This window comes from Telopea speciosissima, chromosome 2 (genome assembly GCF_018873765.1).
Source record: "Telopea speciosissima isolate NSW1024214 ecotype Mountain lineage chromosome 2, Tspe_v1, whole genome shotgun sequence".
Lineage (NCBI taxonomy): Eukaryota > Viridiplantae > Streptophyta > Magnoliopsida > Proteales > Proteaceae > Telopea > Telopea speciosissima.
This window is the reverse complement of record NC_057917.1, coordinates 73,339,560-73,366,636: the sequence shown is the minus strand read 5'-3', so window position 1 is coordinate 73,366,636 and position 27,077 is coordinate 73,339,560. Positions and strand designations below refer to the sequence as shown.

Genomic DNA, 27,077 nt, shown 5'->3' with positions numbered 1-27,077 from the left:
GAGAATGTGTATAAGGGAAAAAGAACGCTGCTTGGTTACGTGTCCCTATGTCTAGAGTCTAGACAGAGGAACGTGTGAAATTACCACCCTACCCCCATTTTGAATGTTTGGGTGTTCACTCCCATTGGCCCGTGCTAGCACAGGACCCACACAACCATGCAACATTCTCTTTTCCATAATATAAATTAGGGTACAAGACTCGTGCACGAGAGATTTCCCCTATTGAGCCTGTCTTATGGGAGGGGGGGTTCTTGCCCATCAACCTACACTCAATGTAGGCCATGCATGTCCTTGTACGATCGTGCAAGAAAACTATTGTTGTAATAATTTATAATAGGGCAAGAGAACACTACCTGGTTGCATGCGGCACGCTGCCTCTACACCCAGACACATGGTTGCATAAAATGACTGTCGCACCCTAAAAATTTTTTGTCTTTCCATGTGGTCATAATGGTCATTTTACACGACTATGTGTCTTGGCGCAGAGACCATGCACCAGCACATGACCAGGTTGTGTTGTTTCTCCCATTATAATATCCTATACATAAACACATCCCATCAGGAAGTGAATAATAATATGAATAGAACAATTAAAAATTACTTAATAAATGATTCAACAACCATTTTTATCTAATTTACTTAAGCGGATTAAGACCCTTGAGGGGTATGTACTGTGGAACCCCACTCTTGAAGTCATCCACCAACCCACCCTTACCCGCCAAACGAACTTATGAAAAAACCAGAAATGGGGTTGGTGAAAACCGCTTTCCTTTCTGTCCAGAATCCCCGCCATCGTCATCTTGCTTTTTTTTCTTTTCTTTTCTCTTTTTTGGTAAGATATTTATATTGATTTTGGCTCTCTGTTCTGTATTCCCCACCTTAAAACCCAACTCACCTCTGCAATTCTGCAACATCACCAACCAACTATGGAGACCGATTCCCAAACGCCCGTCCCACCAAACTTCTGGGGCGACATGCCAGAAGATGAATACTACACTTCTCAAGGAGTTCGCAACACCAAATCATCCTTCAATACCCCCAATGGCATGATCTTCACACAATCCTTCTTCCCCTTGGATCTCCCCATCAAAGCCACCGTCTTCATGACCCACGGCTATGGTTCCGATTCCGGTTGGCTCTTCCAGAAGATTTGTATCAACTATGCCACCTGGGGCTACGCCGTCTTCGCCGCCGATCTCCTCGGCCACGGCCGCTCCGAGCCCGAGAGTCTCCGCTGCTATCTCGGCGATATGGAGGAGATGGCCGCCACTTCCCTCTCCTTCTTCCTTTCCATCCGCGTCAGCGACGAATACCGCCACCTCCCCGCCTTTCTCTTCGGCGAGTCCATGGGCGGCGCCATCAGTATGCTCATGTACTTCCAATCCAAGCCCGGCACATGGACAGGCCTGATCTTCTCGGCCCCACTCTTCATGATTGCGGAGGCCATGAAGCCCTCTAAATTGCAACTCTTCTTGTACGGCCTCCTCTTCGGGTTAGCCGATACGTGGGCTTCCATGCCCGAAAACAAGATGGTGGGAAAGGCCATCAAGGATCCAGAAAAGCTAAAGATCATCGTCTCGAATCCGCGGCGGTACACCGGGAAGCCAAGGGTGGGAACCATGAGAGAGCTGGTAAGGGTTTCAGAGTACATACAGAGTAATTTCTCCAAGGTGACGATACCGTTCCTGACGGTGCACGGGACTGCCGACGGTGTGACGGCGCCGGAATCTTCGAAGATGCTGTACGAGAAGGCGTCGAGCGAAGACAAGACTTTGAAGCTGTACGAGGGGATGTACCATTCATTGATACAGGGAGAACCCGAGGAGAATAGTCAAATCGTGTTGGCCGATATGAGGGAGTGGATCGATGAGAGGGTGAGGAGGAATGGATCTAATTAGCTCCTCTAAGTGTGGATAATCAGATCCACCGGAGTTTCTCTCTTTGAAACTGTGTTACATTCCGACCGGCGGTCCCAATTGGGACGGGGAAGGAAGATCAATTAATTAGTGAACAAAGATATTTAATAAAATGAGGATAGATTAGTAAATTTCTTTTTGTCTTTCCATGTGGGCATAATGGACATTTTACATGGCTATGTGTCTTGGCACAGGGACCATGCACCAGCATAGGACCAGGTTGTGTTGTTTCTCCCTTTATAACATCCTATAGATACACACAACCCATCAAGAAGTGAATAATAATATGAATAGAACAATTAAAAATTACTTAATAAATGATTCAACAACCATTTTTATCTATTTTACTTAAGCAGATTAAGACCCTTGAGGGGTATGTACTGTGGAACCCCACTCTTGAAGTCATCCACCAATCAACCCTTACCCGCCAAAAGAACTTATGAAAAAACCAGAAATGGGGTTGGTGAAAACCGCTTTCCTTTTTGTCCAGAATCCCCGCCATCGTCATCTTGCTCTGTTTTTTTTCTTTTCTATTTTTCGGTAAGATGTTGATATTGATTTTGGCTCTCTGTTCTGTATTCCCCACCTTAAAATCCAACTCACCCCTGTAATTCTGCAACATTACTAACTGATGAGGTCGAAGTATCTAACTGAACATTATTCGTCGGCATTAAGAGAAGGTTAGATGAGACCAAAGGGAGATGGGTGGAAGAACTCCCAAGTGTCCTATGGGCATATCGAACGACAGTAAGAACTCCAACTGGGGAGAGTCCTTTTCACCTCGTTTATGGGACCGAAGCCCTCGCCTCGGTTGAAATTATGACCTCATCGTACCGAGTGCTCAACTTTGATGAGAAGACCTATGAAGATGGACTGAGAGCCAACCTTGACTTCCTCGATGAAGTTCGAGAAAATGCCCTACTCCGGAACGCGGCATACCAACAGAGAACGGCAAAGTACTATGACTCAAGAGTAAAAGAGCGGCATTTCCGTCAAGGGGACCTTGTTCTTAGAAAGCTTAGCGCATCCCAGCCGAGGCAGCAAGGAAAGTTAGCACCAAATTGGGAAGGCCCGTACATAGTCTCCAAGCAAATTCGCCCTGGCACGTATCGCTTGCAGACTCCGGGGGGCAAGAAGGTACCGAGACCTTGGAACTCGGAAAATTTGAAGAAGTTTTTCCAATAACTGATAATGCTTGTATTCGGCTTCAGCTCCGACATTTGATTCAATAAAGTCTTTCTCCGCCACTTAACGTCCTTGCAAGCTCCTAAATCAAAGTCGTAAGACCGGTTCTCATAAACCTGGCCGACCTCAAAGACCGACCCTCATAGGTCGGCAGCCAAGTCGTAAGACCGGTTCTCATAAATCTGACCGACCTCAAAGATCGACCCTCTTAGGTCGGCAGCCAAGTCTTAAGATCGGTTCTCATAAACCTGGCCGACCTCAAAGACCGACCCTCCTAGGTCGGCAGCCAAGTCGTAAGACCGGTTCTCATAAACCTGGCCGACCTCAAAGACCGACCCTCATAGGTCGGCAGCCAAGTCGTAAGACCGGCCCTAATAGACCCGACCGACCTCTCAAGAGCAAACATCCCCCTTTTTGGCCGAGCCTAACAAAGTTCAAAACTAAGCTAAGGCATAAAGCTCGGCCAGGAAGGATGCTCGGTCACGCATCCGTTGTATGATAGCCTGTCCAATCGGACCGAAGGGAACGACGAATTAACCAACTAAGGCGAGGATCACATTGACCTCGGGCATGGCATGGCCGAACCGCCGACTACGTGAGGCATGGGCAAAAAAGAGACAAGTTCCTAAGCTCAGCTAGCAAAATGACTCGACAGTTCGGCCACAAATAGAACAGAGTACACAAGGAAAAGAAGGTTAAGAGCGCCGAGCTAAAACACTTAGACAAATTCTGGCAAAAACAAATTTTTTCATTCATTGTAAGCCGACTGATCGGTTACAAGATGGGCAGTCTGGCCCCAAAAAAAAATAAAAATAAAAATAAGCTCGGCTCGACCACAAAAATTTTCCAGACAAGCAGACCAGGAAATTTCACTCATCAGTGCCGAGCCGACTCCTGATGAGTGGGGGGCCTGTGATGAGGCATAAAACACCCCTCCTATCAGAGGCTGCCACATGGCCGACCCGACCTCAGTCCGAGAACCTAGTTGGGCCGAGCAGGAGACCGGGCTGACCCCATCTCCGCTAAGTCACCTGACAGAGCCAGACTCAAGCGAGCCAGCCGGTGGCTGAGGCCGAGCTCATACAGGTCAGCCATAGACTCTTGGTCGAGCTTGCGGCCGAGACCAACCTCTCGGGCCGACCTCCCTTGCCGACCTCCTCTGCCGACCTCCTCTGCCGACCCCCAGGGCCGACCTCTGAGGATGAAGCCCTCCTCCACTGAAGCTGCCATAGCACCCCACCGGGGACCTCCGGGCCACGTCAGCAGATCCCGAGAATCACAGGATAGGGATCGAGCCACGATCCCAGCACAACACGGAATCGCACTCTACATGGACTCTTACCTTAATAAGAGTCCGACCCCGAAAATAGCTCTCCACTCCGCTATACGCGGGAGAACCTTCTGAAAGAAGGACTCCTACCATACTAGGACTCTCCCAATCGCCTCATCTCCTCCTCACTCTATAAATACCCAGGTATGGAACACCATCGATCATCTGGCTTTTTACTACGCAGTTACGCTGTTGCATTGGAGACCTAACTTGAGCATCGGAGAGTCTTAGGCTGGAGCCACACCGGTTCTCTTGTGCTCATCGCTTGATTTTTGCAGGTCCATCCGTGGGCGAACCGAGCATCGGAGGTTTTCACACGCAACACCAACCAACCATGGAGACCGATTCCCAAACGCCCGTCCCACCGAACTTCTGGGGCGACATGCCAGAAGATGAATACTACACTTCTCAGGGAGTTCACAACACCAAATCATACTTCAATACCCCCAATGGCATGATCTTCACCCAATCCTTCTTCCCCTTGGACCTCCCCATCAAAGCCACCGTCTTCATGACCCATGGCTACGGTTCCGATTCCGGTTGGCTCTTCCAGAAGATTTGTATCAACTAGTCCACCTGGGGCTACACTGTCTTCCCCGCCGATCTCCTCGGCCACGGCCGCTCGGAGCCTGAGAGCCTCCGCTGCTATGTCAGCGATATGGAGAAGGTGGCTACCACTTCCCTCTCCTTCTTCCTTTCCATCCGCATCACCGACGAATACCGCCACCTCCCCGCCTTTCTCTTCGGCGAGTCCATGGGCGGTGCCATCAGTATGCTCATGTACTTCCAATCCGAGCCCGACACATGGACGGGCCTGATCTTCTCAGTCCCACTCTTCATGATTGTGGAGGCCATGAAGCACTCTAAATTGCAGCTCTTCTTGTACGGCCTCCTCTTCGGGATGGTCGATACGTGGGCTTCCATGCCCGAAAACAAGATGGTGGGAAAGGCCATCAAGGATCCAGAAAAGCCAAAGATCATCGCCTCAAATCCGAGGTGGTACACCGGGAAGCCAAGGGTGGGAACCATGAGAGAGCTGGTTAGGGTTTCAGAGTACATATAGAGTAATTTCTCCAAGGTGACGATACCGTTCCTAACGGTGCACGGGACGGCCTTGACGGTGTCAGAATCTTCGAAGATGCTGTACTAGAAGGCGTCGAGCGAAGACAAGACTTTGAAGCTGTACGAGGGGATGTACCATTCATTGATACAGGGAGAACCTGAGGAGAATAGTTAAATTGTGTTGGCCGATATGAGGGACTGGATCGATGAGAAGGTGAGGAGGCATGGATCTAATTAGGTCCTCTAAGTGTGGATAATCAGATCCACCAGAGTTTCTCTCTTTGAAACTGTGTTACATTCCGGCCGACGGTCCGAATTGGGACGGGGAAGGAAGATCAATTAATTAGTGAATAAGAAATTTAATAAAATGATGATAGATTAGTAAAAAAATTTTGTCTTTCCATGTGGGCATAATGGTCATTTTACACTGCTATGTGTCTTGGCGCAGGGACCATGCACCCGCTCATGACTAGGTTGTGTTGTTTCTCCCATTATAATATCCTATACATAAACACAACCCATCAAGAAGTGAATAATAATATGAATAGAACAATTAAAAATTACTTAATAAATGATTCAACAACCATTTTTATCTATTTTACTTAAGAGGATTAAGACCCTTGAGGGGTATGTACTGTGGAACCCCACTCTTAAAGTCATCCACAACCAACCCTTACCGGCTAAAAGAACTTATGAAAAAACCAGAAATGGAGTTGGTGAAAACCGCTTTCCTTTCTGTCCAGAATCCCTGCCATCGTCATCTTGCTCTCTTTTTTTTTTCTTTTCCTTTTTTCTGTAAGATGTTGATATTGAGTTTGGCTCTCTGTTCTGTATTCCCCACCTTAAAACCCAACTCACCCCTGCAATTCTGCAACATCACCAACCAACCATGAAGACCGATTCCCAAACGCCCGTCCCACCAAACTTCTGGGGCGACGTGCCAGAAGATGAATACTACACTTCTCAGGGAGTTCGCAACACCAAATCATACTTTAATACCCCTAATGGCATGATCTTCACCCAATCCTTCTTCCCCTTGGATCTCCCCATCAAAGCCACCGTCTTCATGACCCACGGCTACGGTTCCAATTCCGGTTGACTCTTCCAGAAGATTTGTATCAACTATGCCACCTGGGGCTACGCCGTCTTCGCCGCCGATCTCCTCGGCCACGGCCGCTCCGAGCTCGAGAGTCTCCGCTGCTATCTTGGCGATATGGAGAAGATGACCGCCACTTCCCTCTCCTTCTTCCTTTCCGTCCGCGTCAGCGACGAATACCGCCACCTCCCCGCCTTTCTCTTCGGCGAGTCCATGGGCGGCGCCATCAGTATGCTCATGTACTTCCAATCCGAGCCAGGCACATGGACGGGCCTGATCTTCTCGGCCCCACTCTTCATGATTGCGGAGGTCATGAAGCCCTCTAAATTGCAGCTCTTCTTGTACGGCCTCCTCTTCGGGATGGTCGATACGTGGGCTTCCAAGCCCGAAAACAAGATGGTGGGAAAGGCCATCAAGGATCCAGAAATGCTAAAGATCATCGTCTCGAATCCGCGGTGGTACACCAGGAAGCCAAGGGTGGGAACCATGAGAGAGTTGGTTAGGGTTTCAGAGTACATACGGAGTAATTTCTCCAAGATGACGATACCGTTCCTGACGGTGCACGGGACGGCCAATGGTGTGATGGCGCCAAAATCTTCGAAGATACTGTACGAGAAGTCGTCGAACGAAGACAAAACTTTGAAGTTGTATGAGGAAATGTACTATTCATTGATACAGGGAGAACCCAAGGAGAATGGTCAAATCATGTTGGCCGATATGAGGGAGTGAATCGATGAGAGGGTGAGGAGGTATGGATCTAATTAGCTCCTCCGAGTGTGGATAATCAGATCCACCAGAGATTCTCTCTTTGAAACTGTGTTACATTCCGGCCGGCGGTCCCAATTGGGACGGGGAAGGAAGATCAATTAATTAGTGAACAAGAAATTCAATAAAATGATGATAGATTGTTGCAGATTACCTACTAAATCAAATACCGATAATGAAATCACAATCGAACACCAAAATTGAAATCAATCGTTTAAAATTGTACCGAATCAAATTGAATCAAAGAAGAATCGGTGCGATTTTGGTATAATAAAATAAAGGAAAATTTATGAAAAACCCCCCTGAAAAGTGAAAATGGGTTGAAACTCAGATCACTCCTGTATTAGAGCCCAATACTCAGATTACACCGTACTGTTAGTTAACTGATGAAATCAAATAGTTAAATTAATTTAAAATCCTAAACTACTCTTAAACATTATATAATTACTATTTTACCCTTTAATCTAAAAACCCCAAAATCTATCTTCTTCCTCACACTCTCTTCCTAACATGACCTGCAACTCAATCTCAAGTAGACGAGTCGCCGTCGTCTTCTTCCTCGCAATCCAAAAATGGCTTGCAGTTGCACCCAAAAACTGGGTCTTGGAGCTGTTGACCTCCACCAGCTCTCTCCGGCCACGGCCATAGCATGGAACCAGCACGGTGAAACTGTTCTCCATCTCATCGTCACTCAGGAAATCAGGGGCGTGGGCTTCAACCAGCAACCACCCAATCGACCAATGGATACCCCCTCTCTGGCTTCCTCTTTCAAGCTCTACACAGAACGAAAACCAAAGGAGAACGGAGGAGAACCCCTGGCCTCTTCCCTCTCTCGATTTTAAGCTCCAGAGAAAACGAAAAGCAGAGGAGACCCCTTCCCTCTTCCTTTCTTTTTTTTTTTTAAAAAACCAATTGTCTTAAATCAATTAACCTGCAAGTCATCTTCCCTCTCTCGATTTCTACTCTTTATTTTTTTTTTTAAACTAATTGTCTTAAATCAATTAACCTGCAAGTCATCTTCCCTCTCTCGATTTCTACTATTTTTTCTTTTTTAAAACCAATTGTCTTAAATCAATTAACCTGCAAGTCATCTTCCCTCTCTCGATTTCTACTTCTTTTTTTTTTTTTAAACCAATTGTCTTAAATCAATTAACCTGCTAGTCATCTTCCCTCTCTCGATTTCTACTCTTTTTTAAGAAAAAAAACCCAATTGTCTTAAACCAATATGAACTTCTGCCCAGTATGTCCTTCACTAGTACAATCCATAATTCCAAATGGGTTTCCCCAGTGTGAGAGCTTATATTTATCTTCCCCCAGATGTGTTCGTCTTAGTAAATTGAACCTTATTTCCCTCTCTGTTCCCTAGAACCCTAGGTAAACATAGATGAAATTTGAGCGCCTGGTGGGGTGGGGTTGAGAGCTGGGGCGCAAGTCACTGTAGCCGTTTTTTGGAGAGTTGCAGCGGCCACATCTCTCTCTCTCATGAAATGGAAACCCCCTCTCTCGCTTCCCTCTTTCAAGCTCTACACAGAACGAAAACCAGAGGAGAACGGAGGAGCCCCGGGCAAGTTGCAAGAGCAGAGGAGGGGTGGGGGGCTACTAGCCGGCGAGGGAGAAGAGAGGAGAGAGAGGAAAGGGTGGGGTATTTTAGGTTGAAGATGAAGTAAAGGGTAGTATTGTAAATTTAATTCTAAAATTTTAATACAAAGCTAAAATAGTCCTTTTACAACAATAATTAATAGCAGATTAACACCGTTAGTGTAGAAGGGGTGATCTGAGTATTTTCAAATTTCAGGAGGTGATCTGAGTTTTGACCCATTTTCAGGGGGTGTTTCATAAATTTCCCAAATCTTGGATCATGGTTCTAAGTATTGATGTGGATCACTCATATCGGGCGATCCGTATCGATTTTAAACTTTGCCGATCCCGTATCAATTTTACACTTTGCCGATCCCAATGTCAAATCGATACTGGTCAAAAAACTTATTTTTAAAGAAGGATCAGGGGCAAATGTGTTTGATACTCTAGCCCAACTGAACCCATGAACTTTTACATGCTTGAGCTAGCTTCCCCTTGGCCCAACCCTACCTAGCCCAGCAGGATGTGCAAACTTATGTACGTAGTTTGCAGAACCCAGGTCACCCACCTGTACGTATATGATTCACGTACAGTTACTGTGCACACATGGCCGCTGCTTTGCCGCACGATGCACACAGCAGCGCTGCTGTAACTGCAGCGGATAAAGGTCCGATACCTCCATAGTCCATACACAGGAAAGGCGAGACATCATCTAATCGTACATGAAGTGTACATGTACAGGTAGGTGATCCAAACTGGCAGAGAGAATGAGATTATACAAGAGAGAAATTTTTTTTTTTGCCCCCGGTGAATAGAAGAGAGAAATGAGTCTAGTTATTTGTGAATAGAGAGTGTTCATGTTGTAAATTGTGGTTAGAGACCGAGTTGCCAGCACAGTTGTTGGTGATTTATAGTGTTGTGAATTTTCAAGATACCATTTCCCATGTGATTCATCCGAACAAAGTTTTTCTTTTCCTTCCTGGGAGCAATTCGAACAAAGGTTGGAGTATAGAAATCCCAATTTTACATGGAAGTGGGAAAAGAAGAATCAATTAAGAACGAAAAAGAGCAAAAGTAAAGCAATGGTATAAGGTTCAGGCTGCCAGGAAAATGTCTGGGTTAAACTCTCAAGTGCGGCCATTTTGCGCAAAATTGCCAAAGGTTGAGATATCTCTGGTTCTGTTCATCTTTGGCTTATACGGGCATGTTCACCTCGGTTAATGACAAACTGTTGGCCTAAGATGTTCCTCTGCAACCCTTTCTTCTCTCCCTTCCAAAGGATTTCTATGGCTATGATTGGAGTATAACTTTCATTAACTAAATGCCTTCCCAATCAAGTGTGTTCCTGCTGTCTTAAGTTCAAATAAGAATGAGGCCCGCCCACATTCCCAACCAGTGCAGCTTGCAGCTCTTCTTCAACATTGGAACTTCTTATTTGCACCCATCAAACAGTCTATATCTTGGGGTCTCTGATGAAGATACCCTTAAATTCTCTTCCTTTGCTGCTTTAACCATTTGGCTAATATATAGCTTGTGTAACTCTAAATCATGGTTCAGGAAAATCATCATCTGTATGAATCCTCCTCTTCTTACAACTGTTGAACTGTATAAAACTAGGTTGAAAAGAAAATTGTGCTTGATTTGCTGTTTCCAAAACCTTCAATGAACAAATAAAAATGTTAGGTCCTCACAAGTCGGACAATTTATGAAATTAGACATTGATAAGAATCACTTGTACCAACTGCACCAAAAAAAATCCAATGAAGCTCAAGATATTTTCTGCTGATTTTCAACTTTCTAAATTTTGAACTGCTGACGTCAAAATCACTTGCACCAACTGCACCAAAAAATCCAATGAAGCTCAATCTTTTCTTCTGATTTTCAACTTCCTAAATTTTGAACTGCTTACTGATGCACCTGACTGACCATCATGTTGCTTAATGAACAATGTTGAAGAAAGAAACTCGGTCTTTCCTTCACTGTTGAAAAATCAGCATCAAGATGTACACTTGTTTAGGCAGTTAGTCATGCACCATATGAAGATAATCTGACGCCATTTTTCAAGTAGTCCTCTAGGGAAGTTCTTATATTTTCAGTCCTAAACCCAAATAATCCTTCAAGCACTATATCGCTGGAATCATGTCTTCCCTGTCTATAACATTTTCCTCCAAGCCTAACAATGGTTTGGCCAAGTCAGTCAACATGGAATAGATTTCCTTCATCTCTGGGTGTGATGTATCTCCAACAAGAAACTCGTGGACAATGCCATTTACCTCGATTGAACTACACCCAGGGACCTTTTTGACTCCAAGATCCTTCATCTTTCTTCTCACCTTAGTCACATCCTCCCATCTGTCAGCTGCAGCATAAATGTTGGCAAGAAGGGTATGAACACCAGAATTGCTAGATACAACTCCAACAAGGCGATTGGCCACACGCTCACCCATCGCAACGTATCCATGGATTCTGCAGGCACTAAGCAAAGCACCCCAGAGAGGTACCGTAACCTCAAAGTTATCATTTGGGATCGTTTCTATCAGCTTCTCAGCTTCATCCAGCAGCCCAGCACGGCCAAATAGGTCAACCACACATCCATAGTGTTCTGTTTTTGGTTCCATTTGGTGTTCGTTCCTCATGGAATCAAAATAGCAACGACCTTCCTCTACCAATCCCCCATGACTACATGCACTTAAAACTCCAATGAAGGTGATAGCATCTGGTTTAGCACCAGCAGATTTCATTTTGAAGAATAGTTCTAGTGCTTTACTGGTCAATCCATTCATAGCAAGCCCACAGATGATTGCAGTCCATGAGGCATTATCTCTCTCTTTTACACTCTCGAAAATCTCAAGTGATTTCTCTATGCACCCACATTTTGCATACATGTCAATAAGAGCAGTACCAAGAACAGCATCTATTCTGATCATGTTTTCCTCAATATGTCCATGAATCCACTTCCCTTGTTCTAAGGCTCCCAACTGAGCACAGCCCGTAAGGAGTGCAACCAGAGTAAATCTATCTGGTTTGACTCTCTTAATTTGCATTTCCCGAAACAGAGCTAAAGCTTCATCAAAACGATTAAACTGCACATACCCATTTATCATAGATGTCCAAAGAACAACATCCCTTGTTGGAATCCTCTCAAATAGATCCCTGGCATCATCCAGCTGACCACAGTTCACATAACCAGAAACCATACTCGTCCATGAAATCACATTTTTAATTGGCATTTCATCAAAGATCCTACATGCCAGACTTAAACTTCCGCACTTAGAGTACATGTCTAACAAAGCATTACCAATTATAGTTGAGAATTCTAGCTCCTTGCAAATATAACCATGAATCTCCTTACCTAGTTCCAGGTTTCCCAAAGCAACACAAGCTGAGAGAGTGCTTACTACAGTAGCTTCATCAGGTAGGGCACTAGTTTCCCGACACATCCTTTTGAAAACAGTAAGTGCATTCTCAAACCTCCCAATCCTAACATACCCTGAAATCAAAACATTCCAAGTAACAACATCTCTGTCAGTCATTTCTTCAAACAACTTCTGCAATGTTTTAGTATAACCCATTTCAGCGTACATATCCATGAGCGAGTTCCTTACGAAAGAGTCGAAGTCAAGCCCAGTTTTAACGATGAAACCATGAACTTTCATTCCCTCGATGACCTCCCGCAAACATCCGATTGCCTTAAGAACAAATGGATAAGTAAAATTATCGGGGGACAAACCGTTTTGTCTCAATCCAGCGAAGAGTAAAACAGCTGTCCTGAAATTACCCTTCTTTGCAAATGCTTTGATCATCAAATTGTATAAGAAGAGACATGGTTCTTGAATATAATTGAAAAGTCTCTCTGCGTACTGTAAATTCCCGGAATCTGGGTCCGTACAGAAGACCATAAGCTTGTTGAGTGCATCTCTGTTCTGATGAAGACCAGCCCTGAACATCTGAGACTGTATTTGTTTCAAATCTTTCATGGATTTGCAGTTTTGGAGGTGAAGCAAACATTCTTGTTTAGTTAGCCTTGTGGTCTTTCGGGTGGAAGAGGAAAAGAAAATATGTGGCCTTGAAAGAGAACGATAGGAAATGAAGTTAAATAAGAGGAAAACAGGTCGCAAGAACATGAGGGACGTGTAATTTCTATACTTCTCTTCCCAACTTCCATGAAAGGTTCGTGCTAGGGCCAGTTATGGTCGAGTTGGAGACGATCAAGGCTATGCAGGATCGCTTCGTTTCTTTCTCAAAAGAATCAGAAGCTGAAGGGTGAAGAGGAATACCGTGTACTCGCCGCACTCAATGGCATACGCCTATTTTTTATAGTGTGAAGGAAAATACACTTTTTTTTCAGCTCTAGAGCAGAATGTTGGGCAATTAAGAAACGATACGTAGCTGAAAAGAATCCGATACCCTAGAATTTGTGTCGATATTGAATGTCACTTCTCTTTACGTTTAAATTCTTAATAGTTTGTTTTTTCTACGATCCATGTTGCCGACTCCATTAAGTTGAGATAAGACTGAGTTGTTTTTGTTGTTACTGTTTATGTGTCTCTCACGAACTGTTACAAAACACAGTATTGGTATCCTTGTTGGTATTGGTCTCAGGCTCTCAGCCAGTATTGCTGTGAATATCGTATTAATACCGACACATATCTGCTGATACACCCAATTCAATACCATGTTTTAGAACAATGCTCTCATGTTGTTGACGAGAAATCTGAATACTTTGAGCCGTTATTCAGTGCTGATCCTGCATATGCGAGCTCCTAGGAGGAGTGACCATTGCTCTAAGCAATGGCCCCTAAAAATGAATACTTCCATGATGTTAAATTTGTAATCTCATATGTAGGGGAAAAGAAACGCTCCGTCGTCACTTGAATCTTGTGCCCACATATAGGAACATGCAAAATTATCATCCCCCCACCTAAAATAAAAATAAAAAACCTCATCCTTGTTGATGCCCCTGCTTTAATTGGCCTCCACACTGGTGTGGATTAGGATAGTCTCCAAGGAACCCAGTGCCCAGGATGCTGCCAGGAGGCATCCAAGCTGTGCCGCACACATCTCGGCACATGCCTAGGGTTGTGTGCAGCACAGCCCAATGGCTGGCAGCACCCTGGGCATGCTAGGCTCCCTGGAGACGAGCTAAATTCCACCGGTGTAGAGGCTATGTGACCAGACAGCAATCCAAAAACATTATGTCCTATAAGCAAAATTAACAGTTAATTTAAACATATTATTGAACATGGCTTTAAATTTTGACAATACCTAATCTGAAGGTCGCTCGTCTCTCCATTGTGTACAGCCCCAAGGCATCGTTCTTCCACTAGCTTGACATATGACACTGAAAATACAATGTAGAAAATCAATTAGGCAGTGGGTCCTAAAGTTAAGATGGGCTTAAACCTGTGCTGAGGACACTATCTAAAGAGGGTTTTATCTATTCAGTGATTTGATTTGGCCATATCAAACCTCACATGGCAGAATAATGTCACTCACCCAGAGAAAATTTTGCCTCTGGTGTTGAGTAAATCAGGTTTAATAGGGATACAGAACTACTACAGATCCATCTGAAGTCAGAATATTTGCCATCATAGATGGTAAAGATGGTAATATTTCCAGCATATTTTCCATCTATAGATATTAAAGATGATGATTTTTCTCCATGACCACTCATTGGATCATATTCGTGCATAGAATGAGGTCTAAAAACTTATTCTAGTAATATTTCTGACTAATTTGACTGAAAACAAACGAATGATTCCTGTAATCAATGGGGCGCATGGTTCAGATGGGCAAATTAGAACTACTTGTCCATGAAATATGACTTTCAAGATTCAACAAAAACATCTTGTAAAACATGCACAATCCCCATTTCCAAATGATAGATGATCCATAAGAGCCCCTGGCTCCTCTCTTGCATTGTCGGGGTGAAGTAGTCATTAGATGTCGATCTTTAGGGAAGCTTTTCAATCCACTGAGAAGCCAAATTTAACATTGTGCATGACACAAAACCCGTAAGCAAAACTAGAACAACGATGGCAGTTGGTTGCAATAGATAAAGATGTCAAGGGTAGCTGGGTACTTGAAATCAACACAATCTCTGGAGAATCCAGAATTCAGAAAGCTTAAATAAAGTGAAATGAATTTCGAATCAGTTGCAAAAGAATAAATGATAATTCCCTGAGGTCCGTCTGGTATATTTACTGTTTCAAAGACAGAACAACCACAAGCACATGGTACAGCACAGTCCAACAGGATACAAATAAAAGCAATCGTGTTCTGTAAGCACCATCTTTGTAACACAATTGGCCACTCAAGCAGTTTTTGTTGGCCACGTAATTTGACCCGACATGATTATTCCTACAATCACTCCAAACAACCCAAGTGCACTACCGAAGATCTCAATTACCAGAATCTTAACAAAAAGTGAGGAGTTTTGGGCATCAGACAATGCACAGCTGCTACCAATTATTCCTACGCAGATTCTGTTGCCAAAAAAACGGGTGAAATTATAACATTAAGCTAAAAGAAATTGTAAGTATTAATGTTCACTAGTAGAGGTGAACAAAGATGAGTTACATACCCGCACACTAGGTTTGCAAAACCAACAATGATACCAGAGGCAAAGATTGCATATCCAGCCCGAAGTGCGTCTGGTTCATACATCATGGATGATGGCACACTCTCTAGCTTTGTTTGTAAGATGATTGCCACAATAACACCATATATAGCAACAGCCTCACAGAAGATTACACTGGAAAACAGTTAAACATCAAAACAATCTCAAGCTCTAATGTGAAGGGTCCTTTTACCAAAAATCTGTGGTCTTTCTTAAACCCATATCAACAAAGTCAAAGATCTTCTAACTTAAGGAAAAGATGAGATCCAAGTTATCATAGTGTACAGTGGAGATAAATGTCATCACAGCTGATTTTCATGTACATATATAACAACACACAAGTGCCTGCATGCAAGTTTCCACTTATGGGTAGGTATTAGCTTTATGATTTCTAAGCTCATTAGGGCAGATAACCCCAATCAAGGTTTGGAAGGAATCATACATTTTTTCCATCTGTAGACATGTATTTTCAAGGAGATCATGAGCAACAGTAAACCTCTACTAAGGACCAAGGTTTCAAAAAGTGCAGAGGAACAATCAACATAATTGGAGTCCTCTAAAAAGGGTGTACCATGTACGACTTTCAGAATTTAGTTAAATAATTATTAGAGATTTTATCAGTTTTACTTCTACAAAGGAAAATGATGCTAAGACCCACAGGAGGAGGAAATTTCCATCCTCCCAGATATGAATGATGACGAGTACTTTTAAAACTGGCAAACCTGAATGTCTAGTTTGGTTGAAATAAGGTTCAGACCAAACATTCAGAAACCTTATGAAGTTGCCAAGTTCCTTAAACCCTTTGGTCATACTAGAACAACGTTTCTGAAACAAAAGAACCATTTGTAGAAAAATAATTACTAAGATGAATCATTAAGCAAGTTTCAATGGACAACACGAAAATCATTCTGTTTTTTTTTCAGTATATTTTATTTTTGGATAAATTAATTGGTCTGCTTCTTTTTGTTTTTGTTTTGTTCTGTTTTCTTTTTCTTTTTCTTTTCTGTGTTAACCAATTGGTCTGTTTGTGGGTTTCTGAAAGTTCTTATGTAATTTTTAACCTAACACTTTCAGAAAATAAAGACGTCCCCGATGAGAGGACAATGAGTAGCTTTGAGAATCTCAAAACCTCTCAATCCTCTGCGCAAGTCAATGTCCAATGTATCCATTGTCTAAGAGAAATTCGATCTGATATGGGGTTATCCCCAATGTGCAATCTAAGTATATTGGGAAATTAGGACTCCAATGGGGTGTCACCCCATTGAAGATCCTTCAAAATCTAACCGTTTCCTGTACCAAAACAATAAGAGATGCGTTAAGAGAAAATGCAGAAGAAGAGTCTTGTGCTCTTCAACAGACAGGTGAGAGGAATATGGTCTGACAATTTGGAGTGAGATCCAAAACTTGACCAGATATATTTAGACTCAAAGGCCTCATGCCAAAGGTTTTCCGGTTACCTTAGCATTTATGAACCTCAACGGCCACTTGGCCCTACACTATCAGTTCCAGATCACCACTACCCTCCTCTGGAAGGTCAGAAAGATCCAAGTAGATGAGATGATTCTTTTTGGCATTCCCAGGCTTCCCCACAAAGGATTTTGTTGATGCTCAGTCGTTCTTGTGGTCTTAATATGAGTCTTTTGGAACCTCTAAATGAATATGTCAGTAGTTTGAGTTTTAAATATTAATTGATTCATGGATGGCAGCTCTGTTGGTAGTCCGGGTCCAGCTGGTATTGGAGGTAAGATTAGGAACAAAGATGGTGTGGTGATGTTGGTCTTCTCAAGCCTCATTGGCATACCGGATTCCATCATGACAGAATTAAAAGCAGTCATTCAGGGATTGGAGTTGGCTTTGAATAATGGAGGACTGATATGACTGTGGAGGGTGATTTTTCAGTGGTAATTCACTGGCTTCAGTCTTAATATAGAAAGGGGTTCAACTAAGAACCACTCTACAGTAGGATCAATGATAGGTTGCAGCAGAACATCAATTTAGAAACAAAATCTAGTAACTTAGTAAATAGGAACCAAACCACCCACTGGAACTCAACCAAACTTGGATCGATTGATGCTTGTATGGAGTAGCAGCACTGCAGAAAATCTCACTCAATTCTGATGATGGAGCAGGGAGATATGGAGGCAACACCAAATTAGAAGGTTAAGCCCTGCAGAGCAATCCAGCCAACAGCAGGGGCTGGAATTGGGATCAAGTGGAGCCCCAACAGCAGTGAAGAACTCCTCCATTTCTTAGCCTGTTCTGATCACTGGATGTGGAGATGTGCGACACAGAAGCTGCAGCACTAAATCAGATCGCACGGAGTGGCAACAGTCTTCAATCGATGGGTAACAGAAACAGCAGCTTTGGAATTGATTGGAGCCTTCAAGGATCTTCACAGCAGTTACAGCAATCACAATATAACAGCAACACAAGGGAATCGATTGGGATAAGAAGAGAGGATAGGAGAAGTAGGGAAAAGGGATAAGGAGATTCGGCTCTCACCAGACAGGTTCCCTGCACTTCATCCTCACAATAGGATAATCAAACTTGCACAAAGCAATCTAAGCAACTGCATTATTTCATAAAATCGTGGGGTGCCTCTCTGGGCAGGTTACAATATATAAAGGCCCAAGGATTGAGCTCCAAAATAGAAACCAAAAATTAGAAAGTCCCTTATAAGGCTGAGACTTGGGTTACAAGTAAATAAACTAAAATAGAAACTCTAAGTTGCAAGGTTCAAAACAGAAACTAAGTCTAATTAAAAATAGAAACTTAAGCCTACTATCTAAATCTGAAATTAGAAACTAAACTAAACTTCTAAATCCTCACGCTTAAAGCATCATGCAATCTGATCTTGGGCCCCACAGAATCTTCTAATAATATTCTCACCAAGGCAAAATGAGGGGATGTGACACTGTTCAAGTGAACAGTGTTTTGGCCTCTTTTCTTCATATTTCGATCTGCATCAGCTGCAGGTAGAGTATGAAAACTATCAGCCCATTGAACTCCATAAAGGCCGAGGACCAAGACAAGAGAGTGGCCTAAATTATGCAAAATGAAATTGAACCTCCAGTGTTCTATTGTGTTTTCTTCCTGCAGATATCTTAAGGCATTGATCCAAGATATTGTCATTCATATAGAGTCAATAGTCTAGAACAAGATCCTGCTCGATGTATAGTATGGTTCATCATTTTAATATTTCTTTTTCATTACTTTACGGATGATTAAAAACTATTATTGATTGGAATGTACGGCCCACCAAGCCCTCACACAAGTGCAACTATGAAGTATCTTCTCATCAGGTACACACCAAAATTATCATCTTATAAAAGAAGAAAAGAAGTGTGCAACTATGTAATACAGAGCCTACTGACTCTTCACTTTATTCTTTACCTTGCAAGGCCCAAAATATTATCAGCTATTGGCTCCCACACTATATGCAGCCCCCAAATTGGTTCCCAGTAGTTGTTCTATTTCTGACACCTGGTCCGACCTATAGATTGCTAGTGGGGTGATGGGTTTATAGAAGCCTAAGGTTACTAGGTTCAGAAATCCAATGAAACCAGAATCACAGTGACAGGTTTAGAAACCAGATTTCAGGAGAAATTTGAGAACCAAGAATCAGAAACTCAGATGGGCTTAAAATTCTGGTCGAAGGTCAAAAGTATGGCCAAAGATAACTCCTCAAAAGGTGAGTTTGATTCAATAGTATGTTTGGACATATAAGGCTATCCTACTAGGAATAGGATTTTTTCAAAAGGAATTTCAGAAGTGACTTTCGATGGAATATCTTATGGGGTTCAAACCCACCAATTAAAGAGCTATGAATCTTACTTGTGAACTAAATTTCATAAATGGCTGCTTTAAGTTATCTTCAGCTTTGAAAATCTTTTGGTAGTAATTTTGTCGAAGGAAGAGCTTCCTTTGGATATATTCCGGTAGGGGCTTTTTCTTTAACTTGTGCCTCGTCTCTTCCCAAGTCCTAGGCTAGTGTCTTCTAACTCTATGCCTCGCTTTGTGGATCCCCCACCATTGTTTAGCTAAAACAATCAAGTGCAAATAAATAAATCTAAGCTTCCTCTCCTCTGTCAAGTTGTAGAGGCTAAAATATTCCTCTAGAGAAGCTAACCAATCAAAGAATAGCCATGGTTCCATCTGTCCAGCAAAGTAAGAAACTTTTGGCTTCACCTTCTTTGTTGTATTATCAATCCTCCTGTAGTAGGTTCTGTTTTTGAATACACTCCCTCTTTGCTCCTCAGTACAACTAAATTGTCAGACAGTTGTTTGACCCTTTCAACCTATTGTTTAATAGAATCTTAAAGGATGGCCATATTAGAAGGCCTTGGCTCACTACTAGCCATAGCTCTGATACCATTTGATGGGTTTCTAGAGGCCTAAGGAAGGTTCAGAAACTCAGCTGAAAACCAGAAACGCAGTGAAGGGAAAAAGACCAGATTTATAAGAAATTCAACAAGTTGCAATCAACAACTCAGATAGGAATGAAATTCTGGTTGAAAGTCCTCACAATCTGGTTGAAATCAGATGGTCAGATATGGAGTTATGGACTAATCTTATTGGCAATAGGACTCTAGAGTTTAGGGTTTCAGCACAGTAGTGAAATCAGAAATTTAAAGGTCCAATTTGATAGTCAACAAAAGAGCAGAATAATAATCAGATATTAGATTCAATAAGTGACTATAAAATATAAATCTGAAATAGCAAATAGAATCTGATCTTTAAAACAAGTAGAATGAAGAATCCCATATGAAGTAGGACTCTAAGAAATCAACACCAAAATCAAAATTTGAAATCGTGGGTATGTTTGGAACACTACACGATTATCAAATCTGAAGTTTGATTTGAATTCTCAAAAGTAAACTATGGAGAAATTGAAATTTCCAGCATGTAGGGAGTACAAGAACATAATAGACATTAGAAAATATTAACCTGATTTGATGGTGGATAAGATGAAAAAGAAAGGAAGAAAAAAAGATAGGTATGAGCCAAGCATCTCACTTGGAACTAGACTGAAATCCCATCAGCCCTACCTTCGCATCTAACCAAGGGTTGCTATTGCATCTCAAAAAAGCTATTCTGAATCACACAAAACAAGCCAAGCTTTATTCAATATTAAAAACCATGGAGAGAGGCTTTAAGCCTTACATTGTTTATATAGAAACTAAAAGTTACTTACGATAGGAAAAGAAAGTGTTCCTGAACATTGAAATAGGAAACCCTATCCATAAAAGGAATAAATGCCCCTTATACCCAAAACTCTACCTTGACTAGTTAGAATAGGTGTCCAACATGATTAAAACTCTATCCAAAGTAGGAATAAAAGTTCTATTCAGGCAAGACTCAAACTAACCTAATAAAGTAAATCCCATATTCCTACCTCTTCCCCATAAATATAGGCCCATTAAAGTGACCTATTACAAAGAGAACCCATTGGACCAAAGACCCAAAATGGATCTGCTACCATGCAAATCCCCAATCACGATAAGATAAGATTCAGTTCACCAGAAATCAAGACCAGCAAATCTTGCAAGGCAGAATACTCTGGCGGTCAAGTAATACCAGCTGTAACTCAGCAACCCTAGTTCTCGCAATTGAGAACCAGCAGAGAACCAGAGCAGGAAGTATCTGAAATCAAGTTCCAAGGGGCAGCGGTAGAAGAGACATAGACAACCATATTCCACAAGTAAATCTTCGATCAAACCATTTTTTAAATTGCAACAGTAGGCCGCAGCCCCTATATCACAGCAATAACAGTAAGGTACCATTGAAACAGCAGAAACCCTAGTTCTTCCACTAGAGTTTAATATAATTTTTTTTTCCTTTGTATGTGTTCAGTGCTATACTCACCAAAAGAAAGTACCACCTTATGAGCATTGCATATCCCATCCCCATTCCAACATATTCCTCACTTAGAAAACCAAGGTTCCAAATTTAGGCTTTGACCAGGATTTCGACCTTGTCAAAAAACTGAGATATACTGTCGAAATCTGCAAAATAGGCATGAAATTTGGACCATTTCACGGGTCAACTTGAAATGGCCATAATTGGTGGAATTATAAAAATTGGAAATTAGTATACAATTTTGACTATTTCGAGCGAAATTTCAACGATTTTGGCCATTTCACCAAAATTTCAACCCAAACCTTGTAAACCTGTTAAGTTGCTAGTGGTTTCGTTTTGTCCATGGTTGAACCAAGATAAACTGTCGAAATTTCAGTTGAATACCGAAATTGAACTATGTAGAAAACAACATGTAGGCATGCGATTCCCTAATTATTGTTGGGAAAAACATACCATTTCCACTGAATCAAATCAAGCCAACCACAAAATATCACACCAATTTTTAATGATGTAAATAACCCTTTCAAAGTGAAAGGAAATTAAAAAAAAAAAAGACACAAACCTAGTCCAGATAAATTTTCCACTATGAGAAATTATGGTGTTACAATCCTCTCTAGTCAATGCTAGAGGCTATGTAACATCAAGATCAATAATCCTACTTGGATAACAAAATAACTAACCAAAACAGGTGGATCCATAAGAATATTGTACTCTCACCTTAATATAGAAGCGTTAAGATGTTGGGAGTTATAGAGTTATAGTCCCACATTGGTTTGTTCATGTTCTTGGTGCCTTTCATAAGGTTTTGGGTTGGACCTCCAAAATGGTATTAGAGCCCATGACCCTTTGTTGTCCTCCATAAGTTGTTTGTCCACGTGTAGGACCAGGTATGCCGAGGCTACACGTAAGAGGGACTGTTAAGATGTTGGGAGTTACAGTACCATATCAGTTTGTTCAGGTGCTTGGTACCTTCATATACTGGGGGAGCTCTCTCCACCTAATGCCCTAATGTTTTGGGTGGACACAACAAACACAAGAATAAATCACAGTACATTCCCTTGACAGAGAATGTCGTCACTCTACAACCCAAGTACAAGGAATGCAAGAGAGAGAGAGCACCTTTTCTTTCATTTTCTTCTCTCCACTCATTACCACGATAACACAGGAGATAAAAAAAAATGTTCTCACGTACGCTCATGGTAAAATTGATTCACAGACGTGGATATAATACAACAGAAAGAAAAGTAAGCTGCACCCACTCTCTCCTTTTTTAAACATAAATCATTGTGAAATTGAAAAAGTGAAGCAATTTGATGACGTGAGAAAGTGAGGTGAGTTAGTTCTCTTCTCAACGCCATTAAAAAAATAAGTGGATGATTTCACATCACCTCTTTTAGGTTCCTCCTCATAGGGAAGCCAAAAGAGGTAACATGACGTCACCCACTTAATTTGGATGTCGGTGAGAAGAGAACCAACTCCCCTCGCTTTTTCACGTCACCGACTCACCTCACTTTCTCAATCTCACATTCTTTATATATAAAAAGGAATGGAGGGAGGTACATCTAACTTTTCTTTTTAGTGGTATCAAATCCAGATGGGAAATCTCATGTTCGAAACCCTGGGGAGAAGTATGTTGACACTTGATCAAGGGAGGTAATCAGTCTGGCCCAAGTGGGGACAATACCACCAGAGCGGAGGGCCAGGTGGGATTGACGTAAACTTGAGATGCTCCCGATCTGGTATCTAAAAGAAATATAGCATTACGTTACGCCCTTCCTGACAGCTTAACCTTTTAGGTAAGATGGTTGTGCTTGCCTTGAATCCTCTCGCAGCTCCGAGAACAAGAAAGAAGGATGCTTCAATGTTTCTCATGTTGGGTTCGGCATGACGGTGTTCTCTCTGTCAAAAGAAGGAAAGGTGTGCAGTTCTTTTTGTGTTTGTCACGTCAGGTAGACATGAAAAATACAGTATTCTTGTGAATCCACCATTTTTTGGTGAATTATTCTGTAATCCAATAGGGTTTATTGTTCTTGATGTTTGATAGCTTCTAGCAGATTAGGAAGAAGTTGTAATTCTCATTATTTATCGTACTTGAAGATTTACTTGAAGTAGGTCCCATGGTTTTTCCCTTTCACCTTCGAAGAGTTTTCCACATTAAAAATCGATGTGTTCTTTTGTGATTGGATTTATTTGATTTATCCGCGTTATTAGCATTGCACATTCTTGGTTGTTGTGAATCTTCATTAACTTGCACACAGGTGGGAAAGAGTTTGTTTTTCCCAACAATTATAAGATAATTAACCATAAGAATAAGCGAAAACACCCAGCAATTGACTTACCAGAAGCAGAGAGACTCCACATAGACCTAGTTGAAATTAGAAGAAATCACTATTCACTAAAGATGAGAAGAAGGAAGCAGATCGAAATAGCTCCTATGGAATCCCAATGCTAAACACACCTATCAATTCATCACGAAGACCTTTGAATCAATGAAGTATTCCATAAGTAAAAACTTCTTTTGTGATCCTTAGTCATGTATCCTTGGCATTGATACAAGACCAAAAACAGGAAAGCCTGTTCTATACAATAATACATCTTGTTCTCATCCATTAGATGTAGAAATTTCATAAAGTCTGCCACCATCGAGTTTGAAACAGATCAAAACTAGACTTAAACTCACAATATTATACACTTAGCCTTCTTAGAAACTTGTGATACCAAATACACTGCCGGATGCCAATGTTCAAGCATATACCCAGGCCAGTTATTCCTTAAAAGTATTTGATCCCTTTTAGAACCACACACATAGCCAAAATCCTTTTTAGTCTTAATTAAAAAAAAAACAGTTATTAGTCCAAATCTAGCTTGCTAAGAACCTGGCTTCAATACAACACAAAGGATAAGGGCAGATAAGTAGAGAGCAATTCAGAACATGCAGAACTAGTTTGATATGAAGTTTTTAGGTGTATACACACAAAAACAGAAAATTCAATTGACAGGTTTCCACAGAAATAGGAATAAGAGGATAAATGCGATAAAAAAATAAGCATATGCATGGAAGAAATTTATATTGGCCACAAAATTTTACAGAAAAATACGTGGAGAAATATGACATTAAGCAAAGCAAGATCATCACTTGAATATATTAACACCCCCCCTCCCCCCCACACACACACAAAAAAGGCCATCACTTGGGCAGAAATATGAATGTAAGTCTGAAAAAAGGATCTTCTCTAGAGCAAGGTTACCACTCTGGGAACTAAGGAACACATTATATCTAGTCATAAACCCAATACAGGAGATCATACAAACCTTGTGCTCACGATTTAATGAGGGGAGGTGCCCTATCAGGGTGAGATTGGTGTCCGAAGTTATTACGCCAATACAAGCTGGGTTTCAGGGATTAAGCTGATCCCAGTCTACTTTAAAAGAAAACATAAAATCACATGAGGGGTCCTTCATTGAAACAAATTCCTAAAGCACACCGAGTTTGAAACTGTCGACAAGGGAAAGTAATGGTTTTTCAGCTCATTCCCTGCTCCTATACTAGAGTCATGCTTACCAATAGACAATTAAAACTGTTATCCATTCAAACTCATCTTCTCTTTGAAAATTTACTGTATTCATCTAATAGATGGACCTTATACCTTAGTATAGAGAGAAATTATGAAGACAGCAAGTACCAACCAAGAAAACCTATTCCCGGCCGGACTAAAGATTGCACTATCCACCATGGTTGATCTTCACTTACGAGCATTTATAGGCTAAAGAACAAGTACATATATCACCAAAACAAATCTAATTTAGAGAAACAAAAGCAAACACATTCCTTTCTTGTTTATTCTCAATGCCAATTTAACAGCTTACCTAATGAGATTCTTCGAAGTAATACGCGGAGCTTTGATTGCAGCACCAATCAAACTACTTCCCGTAATATAAATTCCCCTATAGAAGTTGAGATAAGAATAAGTCCCAAATAAATTCAATCAAAAACCATCGCAATCCCAGTAAAATATGGGGGGGGAAAGGAATAATTTCGAAAAAAAAGAGATTGGCTGATTACCAGGCAGCACCCAGCACAGAAACACCGATGGCAATCGCGATTCCAACGGCGGCGAAGGTGTAAGGCGAGATCTGCATCAATGCCCGAGACCAAGAACTCGATGCTCCCGCCATCACGGAACCAGACAAAATTCGTCAAGGAGAAAAAAATCCTTCTTTCCTCCTGTTCAAGACGGACTTCAACTCAGTTTTCCACTTTTCCCGATTGAATTGAGAGAGAGATAAAGACGAAGTGGACGAGCACCAGAGGTAAACAAACAAGGATCTTGATTAGATTAAACTGGTTATTAGTGTATGAGGGAGGCCTCCGGACCTGGATCTGGATATGGACGGGTCAACCTTTCCGACTTTGAAACATGGGTCGATCGGGATTTACCGGTTCAGGTTGCACGATAAAAAGACGTTTAATATTTCATTTAGATCCCTCGTAGTTTCTATTAGTTAAATATGCATCCCTAATTTTTCGGTAATTACATTTGCATTCCCATGTTTGAGTTGTTTCCGTCCTTGCATATGGGGTTTCAAAAGTCTCACGGGTATTGTACCCGATATTGATTCATATACGCTGATACGATACCGAAACCTCAAGGTTGTTTCGGTATCTCGAACTGTGTGTGCGATTCAACAATGAATTGTAAAACCTCTGTTAAAAATCACACATATATGGAAATCTTTGCTTCTTTTTCCCTATTCTAATTTATAAGGTTTCGCCTAGAGATGTAAACGGATCGAATTCGGTCGGATAGTGGCAGTATCATATTCGTATCCGATTATATTCGGACGGATTCGGATAATATCCTATCGATTTTCGGACGGATTCGGATAATTTCCGGATAGTGATTTTTTGAATACAGGTTCTCCTAAATGGATATGAATACGAATCGAATACGATTTTTCAACTATCCGTTGACATATTTACCGTTCTTATGATGAGGATTAGGGTTGAGACTTGAGAGTTCAATAACTACCCTTTCTTCTACTCTTCTTAATCTTTTATTTTCTTACATTTTTAACTTTCGATTTTTTAATAGATATGTAATTCCATGTATCACATTGCATAAAACAATATATATAAACCAATAGCAAATCTAGAAAAAGAATCACATTATCTTAACTTATAAATTTATAAAAATAAGATAACAAAATCCAATAAAATAACTTAAAAGGTTAGACAAACACAGAGTTATATTTCAGATATTTTATTACCGTCGGACTGTTAAACGAATCGGATAATAATCGATCGGATAGGGGGATTATCATATTCGTATCCGATTAATTTCTGACGGATTCGGATTCTCCTAAACGGATACGAACGCGGATCGAATACGAATTTACGAGTATCCATTTACATCCCTAGTTTCGCCCAATTCCAATTTCCCAATTTTAAGTTTTTAGAAATTGAATCTAACAACAACCACCAAAATAAATTAGACAATGTGATATGCATAAAGGGAGGGTCGTTGAGAAATTTCTGGTCATGCATACAAAACTATCACTAGCATCTGTTTGGTTTGCTTGATTTTCACTATGCAGCAAGCAGCCCTATTTTACGACACAATTCGCAGCCTCCAAACAAATGGATGCAGGGATCATCAATGAGATGGG

The 27,077-nt window shown here is 41.6% G+C and overlaps 3 protein-coding genes and 1 pseudogene across 3 annotated transcripts; 2 read left to right on the top strand and 2 right to left on the bottom strand.

Moving 5' to 3' along the window:
• Positions 1-870: 870 nt before the first annotated feature.
• On the top strand, positions 871-5,534 carry LOC122652004 (annotated as a pseudogene).
• Positions 892-7,364, top strand: LOC122652003 (caffeoylshikimate esterase-like). Its single transcript, XM_043845619.1, has 2 exons — positions 892-1,893; positions 7,344-7,364. The coding sequence occupies exons 1-2, from the start codon at positions 927-929 to the stop codon at positions 7,352-7,354; spliced, it is 978 nt and encodes a 325-aa protein (XP_043701554.1). The 5' UTR covers positions 892-926; the 3' UTR covers positions 7,355-7,364.
• Positions 7,365-10,887: 3,523 nt separating this feature from the next.
• On the bottom strand, positions 10,888-13,143 carry LOC122649626 (pentatricopeptide repeat-containing protein At1g31430). Its single transcript, XM_043842856.1, has one exon. The coding sequence runs from the start codon at positions 13,054-13,056 to the stop codon at positions 11,056-11,058; it is 2,001 nt and encodes a 666-aa protein (XP_043698791.1). The 5' UTR covers positions 13,057-13,143; the 3' UTR covers positions 10,888-11,055.
• A 1,745-nt stretch (positions 13,144-14,888) lies between these two features.
• On the bottom strand, positions 14,889-25,673 carry LOC122652920 (V-type proton ATPase subunit c''1). Its single transcript, XM_043846805.1, has 4 exons — positions 25,474-25,673; positions 25,278-25,355; positions 15,516-15,686; positions 14,889-15,417 (listed from the first exon to the last, which is right to left on the bottom strand). The coding sequence occupies exons 1-4, from the start codon at positions 25,584-25,586 to the stop codon at positions 15,246-15,248; spliced, it is 534 nt and encodes a 177-aa protein (XP_043702740.1). The 5' UTR covers positions 25,587-25,673; the 3' UTR covers positions 14,889-15,245.
• Between the last annotated feature and the right edge of the window lie 1,404 nt (positions 25,674-27,077).

Coding starts and splice junctions, on each gene's coding strand:
- LOC122652920 (XM_043846805.1), bottom strand. CDS start 25,586: ATGGCGGGAGCATCGAGTTCTTGGTCTCGGGCATTGATGCAGATCTCG. Junction 25,356..25,473: donor TCTGTGCTGGGTGCTGCCTG/GTAATCAGCCAA, acceptor CAACTTCTATAG/GGGAATTTATATTACGGGAA. Junction 15,418..15,515: donor TTTGCAAACCTAGTGTGCGG/GTATGTAACTCA, acceptor TTTTGGCAACAG/AATCTGCGTAGGAATAATTG.
- LOC122649626 (XM_043842856.1), bottom strand. CDS start 13,056: ATGTTCTTGCGACCTGTTTTCCTCTTATTTAACTTCATTTCCTATCGT.
- LOC122652003 (XM_043845619.1), top strand. CDS start 927: ATGGAGACCGATTCCCAAACGCCCGTCCCACCAAACTTCTGGGGCGAC.